We start from the raw sequence: 20,183 nt of genomic DNA on the forward strand, positions 1-20,183 counted from the left end.
GAAACTCATGTACGAAGAGAAGCCACCACCAAGGATGTTCCAGAGGATGCTGTATGGAGTGCGCTTGGTGTAAGCCCGATGGTAAATAGTTTGATGAGCAACTTGCCTAACCTTTTGGCATAGGCATTTTTGGCTCTTCAAAACCGCAGGGAAGACACCTATTGGGAGAACCGACGACAACAAATCCTACGGGAGTTTTACGAGCGCCAAGAAGAGGAGCGCGATGAAATCGAGCGAGGGGTAAATAATCCTTGAATTGTGTATGGGCGAACGAAAATAAACAAGAACACCCCATTGTAATGGGTATGTTAGTGACATACATTGTATACGAGGGATGAATTAATAAAAGTGTTCTTTTAATATGATGTCTTGTTCTATTTCATAAGGAGAATTTAGAATTAATGCCCAATTTGCTAAATAAAGACAAAAACAAAAAGGAATACGTAGGGGACTTTGAAGCCGCACAACGAGCATTAATTCTCTAGCAACAAGCAGAACAAAGAAGAAGATTCAAGAGGATTGCCGATGAAGGAAGTGGCGGAAATGGCAACAATGGCCTTGACGAGGGCCAAGATTCGGTGCTAATTGAAACCACCAGGAAACGGTTGGGGGACCTTTCCGTAACATTGGAGGAGATCGGTGACGGGAGTACGGTAGAGTCGTACACGCCATATAGAGGTGCCGAGACCAGGAGGGAAGACAAGACAGAGACCGAGAACAGAGAGGCAGAGGATACTGGTGCGACCGAAGGTGTCGGGGGGACACAAGGTCACGGTAGTAGAGGCAATTTGTTCGGGGCAGGCTCATCACACCCTGGTAGTTAGAGCAACTTGGTGGCACCCAACAGACCAAATCTCGACGGAGTACCTTCGGGAGGACTAGTTTCTGGAGGAGGAGTTCTTGAAGGGACAAGTTCGAGTTTCGGAGGGCAGACCGGGCTGATGCCAAGGAATGTAATGGTGAATCGGCAAAAAATGCCGAAGTTCACCGGAGATGGGAAAGAAGACCCTGTACGACATTGCGGTACATGTGAGACAATCTAGTCGGCCAATGGCGTGGTCGATAGGGCGGAATGGGTGGTGCAATTCCCCGCCACCCTATGAGGAGTAGCCATCTATTGGTACTCGGATGCTGATAAAACCAAACTGACAACTTGGGATGAATTGCACAAAGCCTTCGAAAAGGAGTTTCGACTCCTCAGAGACGATAATGAAATCGTAGCAAAAATCTTGAGCACCAAGCAAGGGAAAAGTGAGACCATTCGAGCATATAGCCGACGCCTCAAGGAATTGTTGGGAAGAATGGATAACCAACCCGACTATGGGTTGAAGAAAAGGTGGTTTGTGGAGGGCTTAAAATTGTCACTCAAAAGGAAAATGAAAATTGTACCCCCCACATCCTACGAAGATGCCTTTAACCGGGCAATGGACCTGGAGAGTGAAGGGAAGACATCCAGGAAAAAGAAAGACATATCCTCTGAAGAGGAGGACTCCTCCGACGGAAGTAGCAGCGACGAGGGGTCGAGTAAAAAGGTGCAAGCCCTTAAGAAGGATATGCATTGCATGATGAAGGAATTCAAGAGCATGAAGGGAAGCACCAGCAAAAACGAGGAAGTATGGTGCGCAAAATGTAAGGAGGAAGGTCACATAAAAGGCTCCTGTCCAAAAAATGCCTTCTGCGATGTGTGCCAAGTGTTGGGACACTCCACCAAAGAATGTCCCTACAACATGAAGACACGGGGGAACCAAGTACTCTTCACCCAAGAGCAGCTATCAGTGACAGCAGGCACATCGCAGCTTCAAGCCAACACCACAACATCATCTGGCGGTTATAGAGGTAATCGAAGGGGAGGAAGAGGCAACGATAATAATAGCAATAATTGGAGTCAAATGCGGTATGATGCCAAGGGACGACCGATGATTCAGTGTCGGGCATGCAACCAGTGGGGACACTTTGCGTGGGATTGCTAGAAAGAGGAGGCACCGCAGCACTTGTGCAGATGGTGTGGTCCTGGAGACCACGATGAGACAAATTGCCCCAAGCCAGGGGTTAATCTCCTCAACATTGAGAAGGCTGGTGATAAAGAAGTACTGGCAATCACCCGTGCTCAGACCAAAAAGGCCACTTATCTTGACCCGCGTACAGAGAAGGAAAGATTACGGGAGGCAAAAGCCAACATTGAGCGCGAGATGACAACAAAACGACGAAACAATGCTGAGGTGGTGAGTACATCATCCTGTATTGAAGCTGAAAATAACATAATTTTGCAAGTATTGCAGATGGAGGTGCCGATAAGGGTGAAGGACCTAGACACAATGCCACAGCTGAGAACCCCCATTTTCAGTGCCGTACAAACCACTACACAGGCACCTTCGGGTGTGACACGGGCGGAAGTTCCGGTCAGCCCCTCAGCTGACCCAATGTTGTTGGTCTTAAATAGTGGTCGACATCCTGTGGTAGTGGAGATGGGAATTCTCGGGGCTATCCTCAAAGACACCATCGTGGACGGAGGTTCGGGGGTGAATGTGTTGCCGGAGGATACATGGAAGAAGCTCGGGAAGCCAACACTATGGCCACCCACATTCAACATGGTGGGAGCAGACCAACACGACATCAAGCCACTCGGCACCCTGATGGCCCAGCCGGTGACCATTGGCACACAACCCTTCCTACTGGATTTTGTGGTAATCCCACTGAAGCAGGGGTATGACGACATGTTAGGGAGAGGGTGGCTAGTTACAACAAAGGTGAACCACAACTGGAAGAACACCCTTTCCATGGAGAAAGGGGGCGGAAGTACATCATTGACCTAAGGACCTGTTGACGTGTATTTTGTACACTGCCTAACACAGAATAAAATACCCAAGGGTACCTTATCCTCTCTTGAATAAAGCCTCTGATTGCTGAAGATGTCGCGAAAAAGGATCAATCAGGATGACTCCAAGGTTCTTTGATGTAGGGTCTCTACGTGTGGATAAGCTCTCTGTGGTATGATGTGATTTGCTGGAATCACAAGGGGACTTACATTTGATGATTGAACTTCTGATTTGCTTTGAATATTGCTGGAACACAGGATTTCACTAGCTTTGATTTGGAAAAAGGAAAAAAGACGAGGGCGAGGAGAGGATCTAATCCTAACACTAAGAATGTAAGAGCAATGGATGATCTTTGATGAAATTCTAACTAAGTCTTGTTTTGACATCGCAGGACCATCTCCACAAGGTCAGTGCGATCTTCGAAGGAAAGCTTTATGATGTTCAAATCATCACTGCAGGCATAGACACCATCAAGCTGATGCATATCAATGAAGAAGCGACAATTGAAGTTAAGCTTAAGCTGAACGATTCCAGTTGACTATGCAAGGCAAGTCTGCAATCAACAAACTGCTAGTAGTATGGATATACGAATTTCACCATCAATCAAGCACATTTCTTCCATTCATCTAATCATCTACCATCTAGGATTGAAGATTCAACAAGAAACCATGCATATTGCAAGAAACGACACACTTCACCATTACTTCAATGAAAATGGAGTTTGTTTACAATCAATGGCAACAATTTCTTGCCTTGTCCTCCTATTCTACTCTAATTGCTATTCTATCAACTAGCTAATCACCTTCTAACTACTCTCTATTTGTCTTCTAACTGCTTCCTATATCCTTCTAACTGCCTTTACAAATGAAATGCCAGGGCTTATATAGTGCCCTCAATACAATTCGATGGCTTAGATCGATTTGAGATCAATGGCCAAGATTCAACAATGAAAACCCTAATTAGGGTTTGTTACAACCATTACATAACATTTAATGCTTGACCAATGATAAAATTGTATTGCTTGGACACATGTCCTCTCTGGAAAATTCCACCAATGAATAGCCGGGGTAGGTACATCGAAGTATGTGTCACCTCCCATGAGTTAGGTACATTGAATCTGGACATGCTGAGGTGGACCATACTGACTGGAGAAGTGATGACTAGGATGCCACCTCATTTGACACTTGGTTGATACTCAATTTGGTAACATTGAGAAGTTAGCCTTAATTAATTCTTCTAGAACTATCTGCTTCTCTAACGAACCCTTTGCTTTGACTTCGTGTGTCCTTGATTTGCAGGATGATGATGTACCTCGCCTTGGAACGCTGGATTGGAAGAGGTCGCCCTTATCCTGGTGATGCTGGATCGAAGAAAGTCGTCCTTGTCGATGCTAGGCTGGAGGAGGTCGCCCTTGCCCTTGCTTGATCTTCTTGGAGGAGACCGTCCTTGTCCTTGCTTGATCTTTCGAGCTCGGGAGTCGCCATCTTGATACCTACACGACATTTCAAAATTAGTAATATATCTTGAAATCTAAAAATTAAACTTTAAAAGGAAGATTCAAGATTTTAATTAGGAAACTTCATGATAAATCTTGAGTTATCATTTCCTAATTAATCATGCAATACTTAGACTTTTCTAAAAAATGTCTAAAAAAAAAAATCAAACCTTGAATAAGGGTGTCAAGATGATTTTGCCATACCTCCTCTTGAGAATTAACTCTAAGAAATGATGTAAAAATATATGAATTTTGCTAGGCAAAGTGTAGATCAAAGCTCTCCCTTGGATAAAATGCACCTCCTTTATCTTGGAAAAGAACTCCACCTTCCACTAGCTTCTTCAAGATATGGAAATTCGCCTTCAAATGTCTTCAAAAAATCTGGAAATTATCCTCCAAACTAGCAAGAAATTCGCCTCTCCAATTTGCTCCTCCAATTTCGTACTTGAAAGGATGATTGAATGATTTGAATTGTGAAACAACACCCCCAATATATAGAGCGTTCACCTTCCACTTACCCCTGAGGCCGACCAAGCAAAATAGGCCAAAAAATAAATAAAATTAAAAAGGAAGAGGCCGACTTAGCAAATAAAAGGTGAAATAATAAATAAAACCTCAAAAGGAGTAGGCCGACCTAGCAAATAATGCCTTATGCGCTCAACTTTTAATTTTTTATTTCACAAAAATTAATTTTAAATGCCTTTATAATAGGAATTCGATTTTTTGAGGCCCAAAATTAATTTATTAAATGCCAATTTAATTAATTTTTTCAAATATTCCAAAGTTAGCAAATTTTGTTGAATTTCAAGGAATGTCAACGTTCAATTAATGCAAAAAATGAAGGATATCATCAATTTCGCCTTGGACCCTTGGTGAAGGCCAGGAGTGATTTTTCAATCTAGACCTTGCATATCTCCTTTTTTCGTCCAAAACTTCATCTAGGCATTTAAATGGTACTTTTAATTGGAGCTTCGAGTTTAATTTTATTTGATCTCTAGAAGGGAAGTGCCTTAGGACATTTTCACCCTGGTCCCTTGGTGAGGGACAGGAGCGATTTTCCACTTGAGCCTAGGATTGTCAATTTTTTGGAGGCAATTCCTTGTTCACCATTTTTTAAAAGACATTTCTCATCTTGTACAACCTTGCCTTGGCGTGGTCTTGGAAGGAGATTGTTGATTTTGTAAAAATCGCCCTGGTCCTTCAGTGAGGGACAGGAGCGCTTTTTAGTTCATTGTACAAACTCTTGATCATATCAACCTCCAATTATCTTCAAGGCATAAAACATCATCCCCCACTCCTTCTTGAGTACTGGAAACAAGAAATAGCATTTCAAAATGTTAGGCAACTAGGCATATTTGGAGATTTCGCCCTGGTCCCTTGGTGAGGGACAGGAGCGCCTTTGCCAATTGTCATCAAAATTCGTGGTCCTTGTAACTCCATTCCACCTCGAGGCATTTTAAACATCATTTCAAATTCGCGCCTTGGCTTAGATTTGTCCAAACTTGGCGAGAAGGACTGGATATTAAGTTTTTCGCCCTGGTCCCTTGGAGAGGGACAGGAGCTATTTTGCAAATCCAAGCTTATCCGTCCTTTGTTAGCCTTCCAAATTATATTCAATGGATAAATCATGTTTTCCTTGGTCTCTTCAAATCATAAAATTGTCTTGATCCTGCAAGAACAGTGCAAATTTGAAATTCAAGCTCCGGTCCTTCAGTGAGGGACAGGAGCGAATTTTGTCTTCTAGGCCAAAATGCTTCACTTTTCACCATGAAATGTCTTGGCTAAGGAAGATATCATCTTGTTACACGCCATGAATAAGAGTTCGAGTCCAAACAAGGTCTAAAAATGTGTATATGAATAAAATCGCTCTGGTCCTTCAGAGAGGGACAGGGGCGCTTTTACCTTTGTAGACAAAAAACTCCATCATTTCATCGTCTTTAACATTAAGTATAAGTGACATTTCCTTCTATCTTTCTTCTTTCTTATACTTTAAGTTATATTCCATATATACTTTCAGGATGTTTGAGAGTGGTTTCAGACCTCCAGGAGTTATATTGCAAAATCTAGTTTTTTGAGGTTTTTCAGTTTCCAGACTTAGTCAAATTTCAGGATCAGGACATCAGTCAAGCCGGACTTGCTTATCCATGTGATCCCCTGGGCGACACTCAAAATGCAAAGGCTAACTAACAAAACCCTAAAAGACCAAAAAACAAACCCTAAAAAGCAAAAAAAAGCAAGGGTCCCCATTTGCAATGGCGCGATGTGTGAAATGGTCACAACAGGACCCAGGTTGTCGGTGAGGAGCTTGCATCATCTGACTCGAATTCAGAGGGCTCAAACAGATGGGAGTGGGATTCCTATGAAGGTAAAGACGAGAGGGAACCAAATGATGAAGGAGTGCTTGAACTCGATGGATGCTCAGAAGATGACATTTCCTCATTGAATGGACTCTTCAACTGGCAAATGGAAGATTATGAAGTGTTTCACCTTGCTTGTCACATGTTGCAAATTGAGGACAAGCCAGGCGAGAAGGAGGAGTTTCCGCCAGAGTATACGGAGTACAAGGAGGGAGATGCCAAAGTAAATGATGTTCCCGCGTACGAATTTTCAAAGGACAGACCAATGCGGTACGAAGACCCCACCGTGAAGGAGACAAACTTAGGAGACACTACCACCCCTCGAAATTTCTGGGTACGCGACAATTGGAGCCTGGTGCTGAAGGCCGCAACATTCAAAATTTTCATGGAATACAAGGACGTATTCACTTGGTCCTACAAGGATCTGAAGGGGGTCCCGCCAGAATTGTGCGTCCATCAGATACCATTGGACTTGGGAGCCCAACCGGTACGGAAGAGGCCGTACCGAATGAATAAGAACTATGCTGCCAAGGTGAACGAAGAGACTGAACGGATGCTGGAGGCCGACATCATATTTCGGGTGGAGACAAGTGAGTGGGTCTCGCCAGTTGTGATCTCATTGGAGGAGGCCAACCAGATCCACATCTGCGTGGATTTTCGGTGCCTCAACGCAGTCACCATCAAGGATGCGTTCCCTATACCTTTCACAGACAACATCCTGAAGGAGGTGGCTGGACATGAAATGTACTCATTTCTGGACGGCTTTTCCGGATACAATCAGATTTCAATAGTTGAGGAGGACAAGTTGAAGACCACCTTTGTGGTGGAGGATGGAGTCTATGCGTACAACCGGATGCCATTCGGGTTGTGCAATGCTCCCGCAACATTCCATAGGATAGTCCTTCACATCTTCGATAAGATGTCTGTGGGAAATTTTAAAGCCTTTTTGGATTACTGGTCGATTTTAAGTACCGAAGACGCTCACTTGGTGGTGCTAAGAGAGTGCATGGAGAGATGCCGAAGGGCCAGGCTCGCCTTGAATCTACGGAAATGCAGATTTATGGTACCACAAGGAAAGTTGCTGGGCCATATCGTTTGTAAAGCTGGACTAAAAACTGACTCGGATAAGGTAAGGGTAATTGTAGAAATGGAGTCACCCATTGATGTGACGGGAGTCAAGTCCTTCTTGGGACACATAGGATACTACCGGAAGTTCATCAAGAACTTTGCCCAACTTTCATTCCCACTAGACAAAAGGAGACTAGTGGAAGCACCCATTCTGGCCTATCCAGACTGGGACCGAGAATTCCACGTACAGATGGATGCCTCGAACTATGCCATTGGGGCTAGACTGGCACAAGAAGGGGGACATGGGTTGGATCATCCCATCTATTTTGCCAGTCGGTTGATGTCGAAAGCCGAGAAGAACTACAATACCACCGAGAGGGAAGCCCTCAGAATGGTCTATGCCGTACAAAAATTTCGGCACTACTTGCTGGCCACACCCTTCACTTTCGATGTGGATCACCAGGCGTTGATGTACCTAGTAAATAAACCCATTATCCAAGGCAGGATAAGCAGGTGGCTACTGCTCCTTCAGGAGTTCACATTCACAATAATTGTACGGCCAGGCAAGAGCCATGTCATTGCTGATCAGTTGTCTCGCATTAGGTCCGGAGAGCCGCCAGAGGGGGTGAATGATGAATTTCCAGATGCTCACCTATTTAAGATCGCATTACTGCCATCATGGTATACTGCCATCGGGGAATATCTCTCTACCTCCGTGTTCCCGCAAGGTATGCCACCGGGAGAACGAAGGAAACTCGTGTTGAGAAGCCGCACATTTTAGTTGATTAATGGATTGCTGTATAAAATGGGACCCGACCAGGTGCTGCGTCGATGTGTGATGGAGGAAGAAGTGCCAAGCGTTCTAAGGGAGGCACATGAGGGGCCCGCGGGAGGCCATATGGGACCAGACACTACGGCAAGAAAGGTGCTGCTAGCGGGCCCGTGGTGGCCCACATTGTATAATGATGCCAGAGAATGGGTAGTAGGTTGTGATACGTGTCAGAGAGCAGGGAAGCCGCTGAAGAGGGATTTCATGCCCCTCAACCCTTCGCATGCTCAGGAACTATTCGAGCGTTGGGGGTTGGATTTTATTGGGCCACTCAAGGCCAGCTGTGCCAGGAGGTGTCGCTACATTGTGGTAGCCACAGAATATCTAACCAAGTGAGTTGAAGTGCGGGCCCTGCCTGACAACTCGGCCGTAAGTACAAGATTCATTTATGGGCAAATCATTACATGGTATGGTATCCCTATGTAGTTGACCAGCGACAGGGGTGGACATTTTGTGAACCACGTCATCAAAATCCTCACAACTGAATTTAAAATTTTTCATTCATTATCCAGCCCCTATTACCCGCGAGCCAATGGGCAGGCGGAGGCTACCAACAAGATTCTTGTGGGAGTGATTTACAAGTCTTGCGGTGTCGAGGGAGAAAACTGGGAAGAAAAATTACCTTCGGTCTTGTGGGCCTACCGCACAACCTATAAGGTGACCACCGACCAGACTCCGTTCCAACTGATGTACGGGCAGGAAGCTGTTGTGCCAGCTGAATTCATGGTGCCAAGCCTTCGCATTGCAATCGAGAACAGACTGGGGGACATGGAGAGCCTGAGGGAGAGGCTGTATGTCTTGAACAAGTTGGATGAGAAAAGAATGATGGCCCAGTGGGCTACGGAGGCAGCCCAACAAAGGAGGAAGCTGTGGCACGACAAACACTTAAAACGAATGAGGTTTGCTCAGGACAACTGGTACTGAAATGTAATGGGCGTAATTAGATTTAACCAGGCAAATACAAGGTAAGATGGTTAGGACCATATAAAGTTTGCGAGGTGGCGGAGAACGGGGCAGTGAAGTTGTGGACATTGGATGGATGGGAGGTTGCAAGCAGCATCAATGGGTCGAAATTAAAACTATATCATGAGTAGAGGCGATCGATCGACCTTGAATCCTCCCGAAGAAATACTTGAAAAATAAAAAATAAAATAAAATTCCGTACGTACAGTATAGGGATTTTAAAAAATTAAAACCGTACGAGAGAAATACCATACGGTGGGAACCGTACGGAAGAAAAATATATAAATAAAAAAAAAAGAAAAGAAAAGAAAGGAAGGAATCACTGTACGGTACGGTGAAAAGAGAAAACACTATATCCACTGCACGACACAGTGAAAAGAGAAAACACCATACTTTATCCACCGTACGACACCGTACAATCGTATGGCGAACAAAGCATAAAACCCACCGTACGGAAGAAAAATATATAAATAAAAAGAAAAAAGAAAAGAAAAGAAAGGAAGGAATCACCATACGGTACGGTGAAAAGAGAAAACACTATATCCATCGCACGACACCGTACAACCGTACGACGAACAAAGCATAAAACCAAGGCATACCACGAAGAAGACTGTACAATAGATGACGAAAGAGACTCGCACCGTACGGCTAAAGCATAAGCGGCAAAGGAAATCACCGTACCAACTCTATCGTATGGTTAAAAGACCGTACACCGTACGCCAGGTGAGAAGACATCGAAGAAACATTCTCATACGGTATATGTACGACGAGCGTACGGAACCGAGGAAGTATTTTACATACCATACGGCGTACGGTCGACCAGAAGGATCACGGCGGCGGCAGCAGCAGAAACAAGGGGGAAGCCAAGCGTACGGTCATAGCAGGGGTTGTAAACTTTCGTACGGTCATTGCATGTCAGGTACGAGAAAGATTGTATTGCTGCCGCAGAAGCATTATTGTACGGGATAGGGTCACCTACGGCGAAAAATAAAAAATAAAATAAAGTGTCTGGAGGAAGGGTCCCACGTTGGAGGAAAATAGGCATGTGCAGAAGTTTGTTACCCTAACACAATTTTTTTTTTAATATTAAAAAGGGCACAAAAGACAAGGGCAAAATTATTTAATGGACGCCAGCGGTGGAAAGAATTGGCAAAAATGGTTGCAGCAGTTACCTGCTACAGTGCTGTCAACCTCTGCAAACATGAACGCTGTTCGGATTCTGCTTTCAGGTGTGAAAGTTAGGGGCGGCATGGTTGACAGCAACAAAAGCAAAGGTAAAAAAGTGCAACCCAAAGTGTAGCAGCAGATAGCAAGGAAGAATGATGTGACCATGGACACCATTACCTTCGAGGGTTTGAGTGGAGCAAATTGTAGGAAATGGTGGAACGAGACCCCGCATGATGACCCTATGAAGGCACAGCTACAACATGCACAGGTACACTGGGCCATCCAGATGCCCATCTTTTGCATTAAGGATTTTGAGGTTGTGCTGTGGGCCATGATTAGTGCCTATGACCCACACAGGCGACAATCGGTGTTTGATTACGAGCACCACCAGGTTACGGTGTCCTTCACTTCCACAAAATTTATGAGAGTTTTTGGTATTCCAGGAACGCAAGGGAAGAAAGTAGACAGGGCAGAAAATATCCCCAGATTTCAAAGATAAACTTCTTAAGATGATGTGCTGCGATGACCTCACACAAGCCGAACTGGATAGTCTCCAACATGCTAGCAAAGGAAGAGGTCTGAAGAAGTCATTCTTGAGAGAGGGGATATGGCGGTGCTTCCTGGATGTGTTGAAGAGCCGCTTGATGGGAGCGAGTAGGGCTTCAAACATTGCCATGGCACAGGTGGTGCTGGTGAATGGCATCCACAATGGCATGGTCTACGACTGGGCATCAGTACTGGCAGATAGGATGGAGGAATTCATAACCCTCCAACACAGGACCTTCTACATGCCCTGCCATGTGATTGGACTCTTCCTGGATACGGTACGCCTTCAGGACTTACCAGACACACAACACTTGGCACCACGAGGGCGGGTACACTCGGGGCAGCCGCCTATATTTTATTGTGTTCACTTTGATATGATGGCACCGAGCGGAGATACACAATCAAGCAAGAAACGGAAGCGACGGGTGGTGGTGTTTGAGGTGGAGACAGAGTCGGAGTCCGCGGCTAGTGACCCGAGTGAGGAGGCAGAGGACTCCAGTGATACATCACAGGCCATCGAGAGTAGTTTCAAAATGGTGGAAAGAGGCGAACAACAGGTGGAGGAGACAGGGGCAACATCTTCTGCAGTAGCACAGACAACCACACCTCCACCTCTCGTAGTTGTGCCACAACAACCACACGACCCTTGGGTGAGTTATCCCAGTAGACAGTCTTAGCAAGTGCCACTCGGCCTCTCTTTGGAGTGGTTGTATTGGCAGTGTCGGTTCCTGGTTTTGGGTAGGGCCGGGCACCAGTGATTATGGTTCCCCCACATGTGGCCGCGACATTGGTAGCCTTACCAGAGCCTCACGTGGTCGACGACAGGAGTCCCACGACAACAGTAGAGGCTGGGGGCAATGGCGGGAAGGTTGGTAGGGAGGCTGTACCAGCAGAGCATCATGGAGGGAGTGGTACGCCTTCTCAGACGGATATGAGTGTGTGGTTGAGTCGGTACAAAATGACACCAGTAGCACCAGTTGGAGTAGCGGTCCTCTCCCCACGGCATGAGCTGAGCCCTCATGAGATTGTGGACCTGGTCGGAGACAGTTCACCAGAGACCACGGATTGTACAGAGAGACCACTTAGCCATTCGTGAGTTGGTGCTGAGTCCCAGGCAGGAGGAGTTGATCCAGAGCCCCTCGCATGACAAGCCACTGCAGAGTCCTCATGGGGATGCCTAGGAGCACGATGTCCTAGCATCTTCGAGAGTGGAGGGCGACAGGGAATTGGAGCAGTTCCTTGCGGATATGGTTGTGGAAGCCCGACAGATGGTAGCCTCTGCGAGGTCTCAGGGAGATGCCCGGACAAATGAAGAGTTGGAGCAGCTACTCAGGTTTATGAGGGGTAGGTGCACGACACACTTTGCACAGTGTTTCGAGTTTGGTGGGTGGCCTACTACAGAGAACTTACAGATGTTGGAGAATTGGGGCCTCTGCGAGCAGGTTGGCGAGACCAGCAGATAGCCATTGTTGCGGAGGATAGAGTAGGTTTTTCGAGAGACCTACTATGAGTTGCGGAGGACGTAGTATATTGCTGAGAGTACAGAGACCCAGCGCTAGGAGGCTATGTTGGCACGGGACGAGTTGGCTGCTCGACTCCAGTAGATGGAGGAGTCGCACAGAGAGCAATTGGCTCAGGAGAAGGCCTCATGGGATGTAGAACACGCTACCTTGGACACATTGTTAGCTGAGGAGAGGTCGACGAAGGATGCCTCGGAGGCACAGTTGGAGGAAGCCCGCGGGACAGGGTTATGTTGGAGAGTCGCCTGGGTAGTGCCTTAGAGATGGTAGAGCAAAAAGATAAAGAGGTCTTGGAGGCAGCGATGATGGTGAAAATAGCGATGGAGCGCCAAATGGTTGCGGAGCGGGACCTCAAGCTGCGGACTGAGCAGGTCTATGAGTTACAGGCTCGCTTGACAGCCGCACCTCGCGCATCGGCACCCTCCTCACCAGGGACGCTTCCTCCACCCCATTCTCAGTCTTGAATTCTATGTTGTTAATCATCCCATTTTGTTTTTCAGTCGTCAGGAGATGACCTTGTTTTTTTGGGGGGATGATGTTGGCAGTAATATCGTACGGGAATAAAATAGTAGTTAATTAGGTAGTACTTTACTTTGTTAGTAATGTAACCGAGGGATGGTAGTTACGGGTGTGACGGTTGTCCCTCGCATCCCCTCGGTACCTTTATATACCATGGAAGGTAACTTGTAAAGACACATGACTGTGAATGGAAATAGTATCTCTTATATTTGCTTGATCTTATCATCTGGTATCTATGGCATTATTGGTTCTCGTTAAGCATTCTATCTGTATGTTTTAAACTGTTCACCTAGAGGGCAAACATTTACTAGCCTTGATTTGATTTTCTCATCCTTGTCTTGTCTTGAACTCGTCTTTCCTTAATTTGTTTGCCATCATTGTGGAGTCTTCTTCATGTCTTGAGCTAGTCTTCACCAAATATGTGGACCTTATCTTGCCTTGTGAAATGTGGATCCTGTCATGCGTTGTTGAGTTCTTTCTCCATATTGCCCTCCTTTTGATCTAAGGTCGTTGTAGAGCTTTCTTTGTGATCCCTTGAATGTCTTGATGTCCTTGTAAATGTTGTCCTCTCCATGTTGTGGAGTCCTTCATTCCATGCTCCATGCATCTCCCCTGGAATCAGTCCTGAAAAGTCAAAGAAAACACCCACCTTGATTTAAGATTATAAAAGAAACCCTAAGTAAGCAAAATGCAAGGTAATTTACAAAATTCGCTTCATAAAACCCTTCAAGATCTGGAAATGATAATTTCACTAGGAATATGAAATTTCAGGTCTGGAAATGGCATTGGTCTGCTGGTGAAAATTTGCTCAATTCAGGGCATAATGATTTGTATCAATTCCTTATTGTCTCGAGTCCAATTCAACACTTCCCTCTTGCATCTTGTCAGCGCCTAACCTCTTTGCAATCTGATTTTTACTTGTGCTTCTAATTTTGATCTGTTCTGCCCTTAACTCGCTTTAGGTCTGCTTGTAATTTTCTTGGAATGATTTGCATTTGGTATTTTATGCCCTTGAATGCTTGGGCAGGATTTGGGGTTCTCCATGCATTGTAGGTCAGAGATTCAAGGTGTTGGTGCATTACTTAGTGGAAGTCTGACCTTCTCATGTATTTCAAGGCGGGAATGCATGCTGGTCATGCTTTGCTAAATGGAAATTCCATGTGGTCATGTATTGAATAGTGGAAATCCAACCTATGCTTGCATTCAAGGGTGGAAACTCACCTCTCCCTTGCATTGATCTCCCACTTATTTGCTGGACTTAGTTCCTCTTTTTCTGCTCTCAATCAGCTATGAATTCGCACCCTAGGTCTGATTTTCCTTGCAATTCAATTGACTATAATGAAACTTGCCTCAGGCTGCTGCAATTTGCACACTGTCTGATGGAAAAATTCGCACCAATCAATGTTGGATCTGCCCTAATTTGCTTTAGAACCTGATTGCAAATTGTCTTAAGGGTCTGATAAACAGCTCACACGTGAAATCTGCTCCTCAAATTCACCTTGAATGATTTGAATGGCATTTGAAATAAGGCTTTGATCTCTTATTTATAGGGCTTATCATGTTTGCATTCACCACTTTTCAACAAGGCTGACTACGCACAAATTTTTACAATTCAATTTGATTTGATTCATCTCATGAAGTCGGCCATCTTGCTTTCGTGTTTTCCTTCTGAATTTTCAAACTTCCTTAGTCTTTACTCAGGTTGGCAGGGTCTAATTCATGAATTTGTTTCTTGTTCTAGGTCAGGTCGGCCAGCTTTGAGGATGTATTTTACCTTTCACGAAGTGTTATAAATATGAAGTCAAGTGCTCATCCTCCAATCAGACAATTCACACTTACATTTAATTAATTTTGCTCTGCCCTACTTCATAACTTCACAACTGCTCTTCTTCTGATTTTGTTCTTGAATGAATGGCGCTCTTGAGTCATCATAGATATATATGTTTTCATTTTCTCAACTAGGCCAACCTAGGCATAAATCTTTGCAATTGTTTTAAAATTTTGAATTTTTCTCATGAAGGCCGACCTATCCAATCTAACACTTCCTAGGCAGGTTTTCATGTGGTCCATGTAATGCTAGGGCAGAGATTCAACCCACGTATGTAACACAAAGTGGAATTTAGGAGGTTTTATTTATTGCATAGCGGAGATTAGAAGGTGTTGTGTACTGCAAGGCCTATGCAAGGCGGATTTTCATGTGATATGTGCATAACCTAAGCAATGCAAGATGGAAATTGGGGGTCTTGTACATTAAGTGACTAGAATAAGGTGGAATTTTCAAGTGTTCATGTATAAGATGTTTGATGTAGAAGGGTAATTCGACCTAGTCATGTATTGCAATCACAATTCCTCCTCACCTAAGCATTCACTTCAATCTTGCATTGACAAAATTTTGAACTTGACGATTTTATTGCTGCACTTGATTCTTGCACTGTCCAAGAATTTTCACAAAATCTTCTCTATTTTCCTATCCTGTCAAGGTCAGAAAATCCAACCTTGACAAGGAATTTTCCTTGTGAAGATTGTCACATCGTTAAGATTTTCCACCATTTTTCACACTTTGCATTTCAACTTTTCAATTTCTCTACAATTTTCCTTGACAACATTTTAGACAACATTTACAACTTTGACAACATTTTTACATTACTCAATCCTGACGTTTATTCATGGATTTCGGACCCGAAACTTGAAACCCATTTCAAGGATTGATCAATACACTCTTTCGGACTGAGAAGATGAAAACCCTTCTCACAAACAAAGGCTAAACACTAAGGAATTATTGCCAAATTAAAACAAAACTAAGCAAAATGACTAACCTAAGAAGCAAAAAAGTGGAGGCCCCCATTTGCAATGGGCATGTGTGTTTACACCACAACAGCTCCCATACTTGAAACTGATCTTTGTGGTAGAGTTTTCATCGTTGGGCAAAAAGATGAACAATTGCTCAATCTCCAGGCTGGGATTTCAAAATAAAATGCCAGGAATGAATTTTCTTTTTGCAAGCTCTCCTTTTTATACCCGTTTTTAGTATTTGAAATATTATCTTTCAATTCCCTCTCAAAGTGATTTTTAATTTTTCTTTCTGATTTAACTTCACATTTTGGCCCTGAAAAAGTCACCTTTTTAATAACTATTCAGTAATAATTAAATAATCAAGTTAATATAATTTGTTCATAAAATACAACTTAATTAGTTAATTGTTCTCTTATCTTACCCCAATTAACCTATGGAAACTAGAATAGGCCAAGGGTCTCCGCCAATTGATCACACCTGTAAAGGGGGACATTACATAGAGGAAAATCGGACATGATTCATATATATCATTATGTAATGGAATTATCCACCATAAACAGGTTTCAAAATCACCTGGTTTGAACTCAGCTTTTTATACTTTTTCTGTTTTCTTTTAAAAATAAAAAATACCTAGGCTGTGACAGGACATCCAGTCATCCTTTGGGACGACTGGCAATGTCAGTAAGCCATTAAAGTCGTCCCTTTGATAAGTGGACATTTCTGGAATGTTCACATTTTTGCAATGAGGATTGAGGGCAGTATTAGGGGCATTTCTGAGGCATCTCTAGATGTCTGAAACATGATGGGGACAGGGATCCCCAAGAATCCCCCATGGATGTGTGCCTGTGTGATACTGGATTTTCTGATACTTGGCACATCGTTATAGAATTTGTTTTCAATTAACACAACCCATTGGCGTTTTGTCATCATTTCAGGTATGAGGGACAGAGGGACATGCTTTACAATCAAACATTCAATTTGGATCAGGTTTCTTTTGCAGCAGAGGGCATAAAAGATGCTCAGCAGACGGTAATATGCTATGCCATTCAAGCTTCATGACATCATGCAATAGTTAAGAGATCCAAAACTTGTGGTATAACCTAACAGCTCTTTTTACTGGGCAGGTAGCTGCCATGAAATCTGCCAACAAGGAACTTAAAGGATCACTTAAAACTATGAAGATTGAAGACATTGATGTATGATCTTCCATCGTTGTAGTGTTATTTATATTTTTTAGGTTTTATTTCACACAAATTATTCCAATTTTATTCAGAGTTTTTCTGATTCAGTAAAGCTGTTCTATTTTGCAGAATATGCAAGATGAAATGATGAATTTAATGGATATAAGTTCTGAAATCCAAGATTCACTTGGGCGAAGCTACAGTGTGCCAGATGACATTGATGAGGATGAACTAATGGGTGGTAAGCTCCTGCTTTGTATACAATAAGGGAAAGCAATTGCAATTTACAAGAGCCAAATTGAATTATCGAAGATCAAAGCTAAGCTTCAGAAAAATCAATCCTATAATTGAAGATTTTAAATGTAGCATGTCTCTCTTCTCCATTTTTAACTTATAGGAACTTTAATGACAGAGCTAGATGCGTTAGAAGCTGACATGGGCTCAGAGACCAACACTGATAGTATGCCTGCATATTTGCAACCTGATAAAGATTCTGATCTGGATACTGAGCTCAACTTGCCTTCAGCGCCTTCTGGTCATTCATCAACTCCTCCACAAGCGAATCCTCAGGTACTTCCATTGAACATCAGATATCCATGTAGCCACCTAAAAGTTATACTTGTTCATTATAATGCCATTTAATATTTTGATAATTGAGTTATTTTTAAAACTTTTGTGATTAACTATTCATATTTGCAGGCTACAGATGAGTTTGGGCTGCCAACAGTTCCAAGGGCCTCACTTCGGTCATAGAATGAAAATCTCCAAATTACTGGATATCTATTATAATGCATTTCTAGCCTGCCTGTCATAATATCCTACTGTGTACAGATAAATAATGACATTCTTGCAGTTGCCATTGTTTTTTATGTTAGATTTTTGCTGTTGGTTTCCTGTATCTTCTGTCTTTCTGGTTTACTGGAACTATCAGTGTCTGCTGAAGGGTCTTATGTTCTTGTGTGAACACGAAAAAGTCCAGGCTACTTGATCTAAAATGTTTACAAACATGATTGAGACAATGTCACTTGCATATCTAGAAGTGCTGAAAAATGTTGGAGATTTTAAACTAGCAGATGAATCAAGGATGTGATGTTGCAAAAATGAAAAACCATGCAATGTGATTTTTTAAAAAAAATTGCGAAACCATTAAATAAAAGCCACTTTAGCATTTGGGAGAAAATTGACATCATGATCGAGAGGGTCTGTTGAGCAGCATAGTAAAACCTTATGCTATTTCCTAACCATGCAATCTTTAAACATCAGTGGTGGAAGCAAAAGTTAAGACCTTTCCCACCCTGTACTACATTGTATTGTATCAGCTTTGAGGGTTCAGTGTAATATTGGATCAGTTGAGAGTTTTTTAATTGGAATATCACATGGAAACTGTGGTTGTGTTGTGACCTTGATCACACATCACCCCATTGAGAATGGGGACCCTCCTTGTTTTTGCTTTCTAGTGTTTTTGTTAGAGCCTTGCAGCTTCCTGACACCAAGTTTGTCAGTTTTGAGAGGTCCAAGTATTGAGGAGTCATAAGTCAGTTTGTGCAAACCATGGTCAGAATGGTGTTTTGACACCATCAGTGTGCCTAGAAAGTCCAAGGGACTAAAAGTGCAATTAATTTGGGTCAATTTGGACAACTTTCTATTTTTGGAAAGTTTTGCTTTTTCTTTTTCTTTTTCCTATTTTTTAGGAAATTTCGTTTTTGACACTTTAAGCATGATCCCCGAAATGGCTATTTTTAGAATGTTTTCCTATTTTTTAGGGATTCTTGCTTTTTCTATTTTCGGAAAGGGGTTCTAGGGTTTGCACTTTTGGCTCAAAATTTTGGTGAAAATGATTGAAAATCTCATTCAAAATTCAAATTTTCTTCAAGAGGCGTCAAGTTTCTAAATTTGTGGGATTTGAAAAGATTCAAAGGCATAGTGAATGAATGATTTTCAAATTTCAAGGTCATGAGATTAAAATTTGGTGAAGTGTGAAAAGTTTTATTTCTATGGAATCTGGTTTTGATGAGGAAAGATTCTTCCTATGTCCGCTCAGCACATGAGGAAAAGATTTCATAAGGTCCGCCATCTCTTAGTAGGGAATTGTGTTAAGTCCGCTGGAAAAGTTTTCACAAACCCCGCCATGATTAGGAAAAGTTTTGGTAAACTCCGATCTGCACAAGGAAAGTTTTGTTTGAAGTCCGACTTGACAAGAAAACAAAGTCTCCAACCTCGTCTTGGATAGGAAAAGACATGATCAAGTCCGCTGGAAAAGAAATGCCGAAGTCCGCCCTCATGAGGAAGAGTTTTGCTCAAGTCCGCTAGCTAGTTGGGAAAGTTTGTTGCCAAGTCCGCCTAAGGAAGGCATGTGTTTGTTAGACTTCTGAGGAAAGAAAGGGCTAAAGTTCGCTCCAAACTTGGAGAGACTAATTTAGCAATGAGGAAAACATTTCACAAGTCCGCCACACATGAAAGAGACATTTTTGATCAAGTCAGCAAATAAGGAAAAGGTTTTGTAAACCCTGCCTTGATGTGGAAAAGATTTTGTGAAGTCCGCTCCGCCTGGAAGGAAATATGTTAAGTCCGCTGGCCAATAAGGAAAGATTTTTATGAAGTCCGCCCAGCAAGAGAAAGTTTCTTATGAAGTCCACCCTCTTCAATTGGAAAGTTTCTTATGAAGTCTGCCCTGCTGTCAAGAATGGAAATGCTTAAGTTCAAACAAAGAGCAAAGAGATTCATTTTAGAAAGTTTCAAAATTTGGAAGAGAAAGAAGGAATGGTTCGATTCATAATCTCAACTGGGAATGAAAATAGAAACTCTCTTAGAGCTAAACTCAAACTTGATTTGAAACCAGAACTTTCCCAAGAAGATTAAACTGAACTGAAATAGAAAATGGCAACTTTCTCATTGAGTTCGATGAGTGGAATGAATGTAGAAACAAGAC

General features: G+C 43.1%; 1 protein-coding gene across 1 annotated transcript in view; it reads left to right on the top strand.

Annotated features, from left to right (window-relative positions):
- LOC131031432 (vacuolar protein sorting-associated protein 60.1) overlaps positions 1-18,323 on the top strand; it is a 69,229-nt gene extending 50,906 nt beyond the window's left edge. The window contains exons 3-7 of the mRNA XM_057962550.1: positions 17,009-17,102; positions 17,198-17,269; positions 17,384-17,495; positions 17,667-17,824; positions 17,954-18,323. Of these exons, the coding sequence (XP_057818533.1) occupies positions 17,009-17,102; positions 17,198-17,269; positions 17,384-17,495; positions 17,667-17,824; positions 17,954-18,007 (490 nt within the window). The 3' untranslated portion in view covers positions 18,008-18,323. The remainder of the gene's footprint in view (positions 1-17,008; positions 17,103-17,197; positions 17,270-17,383; positions 17,496-17,666; positions 17,825-17,953) is intronic.
- The last annotated feature ends 1,860 nt before the right edge of the window (positions 18,324-20,183 follow it).

This window comes from Cryptomeria japonica, chromosome 6, assembly GCF_030272615.1.
Source record: "Cryptomeria japonica chromosome 6, Sugi_1.0, whole genome shotgun sequence".
Classification (NCBI taxonomy): Eukaryota; Viridiplantae; Streptophyta; class Pinopsida; order Cupressales; family Cupressaceae; genus Cryptomeria; species Cryptomeria japonica.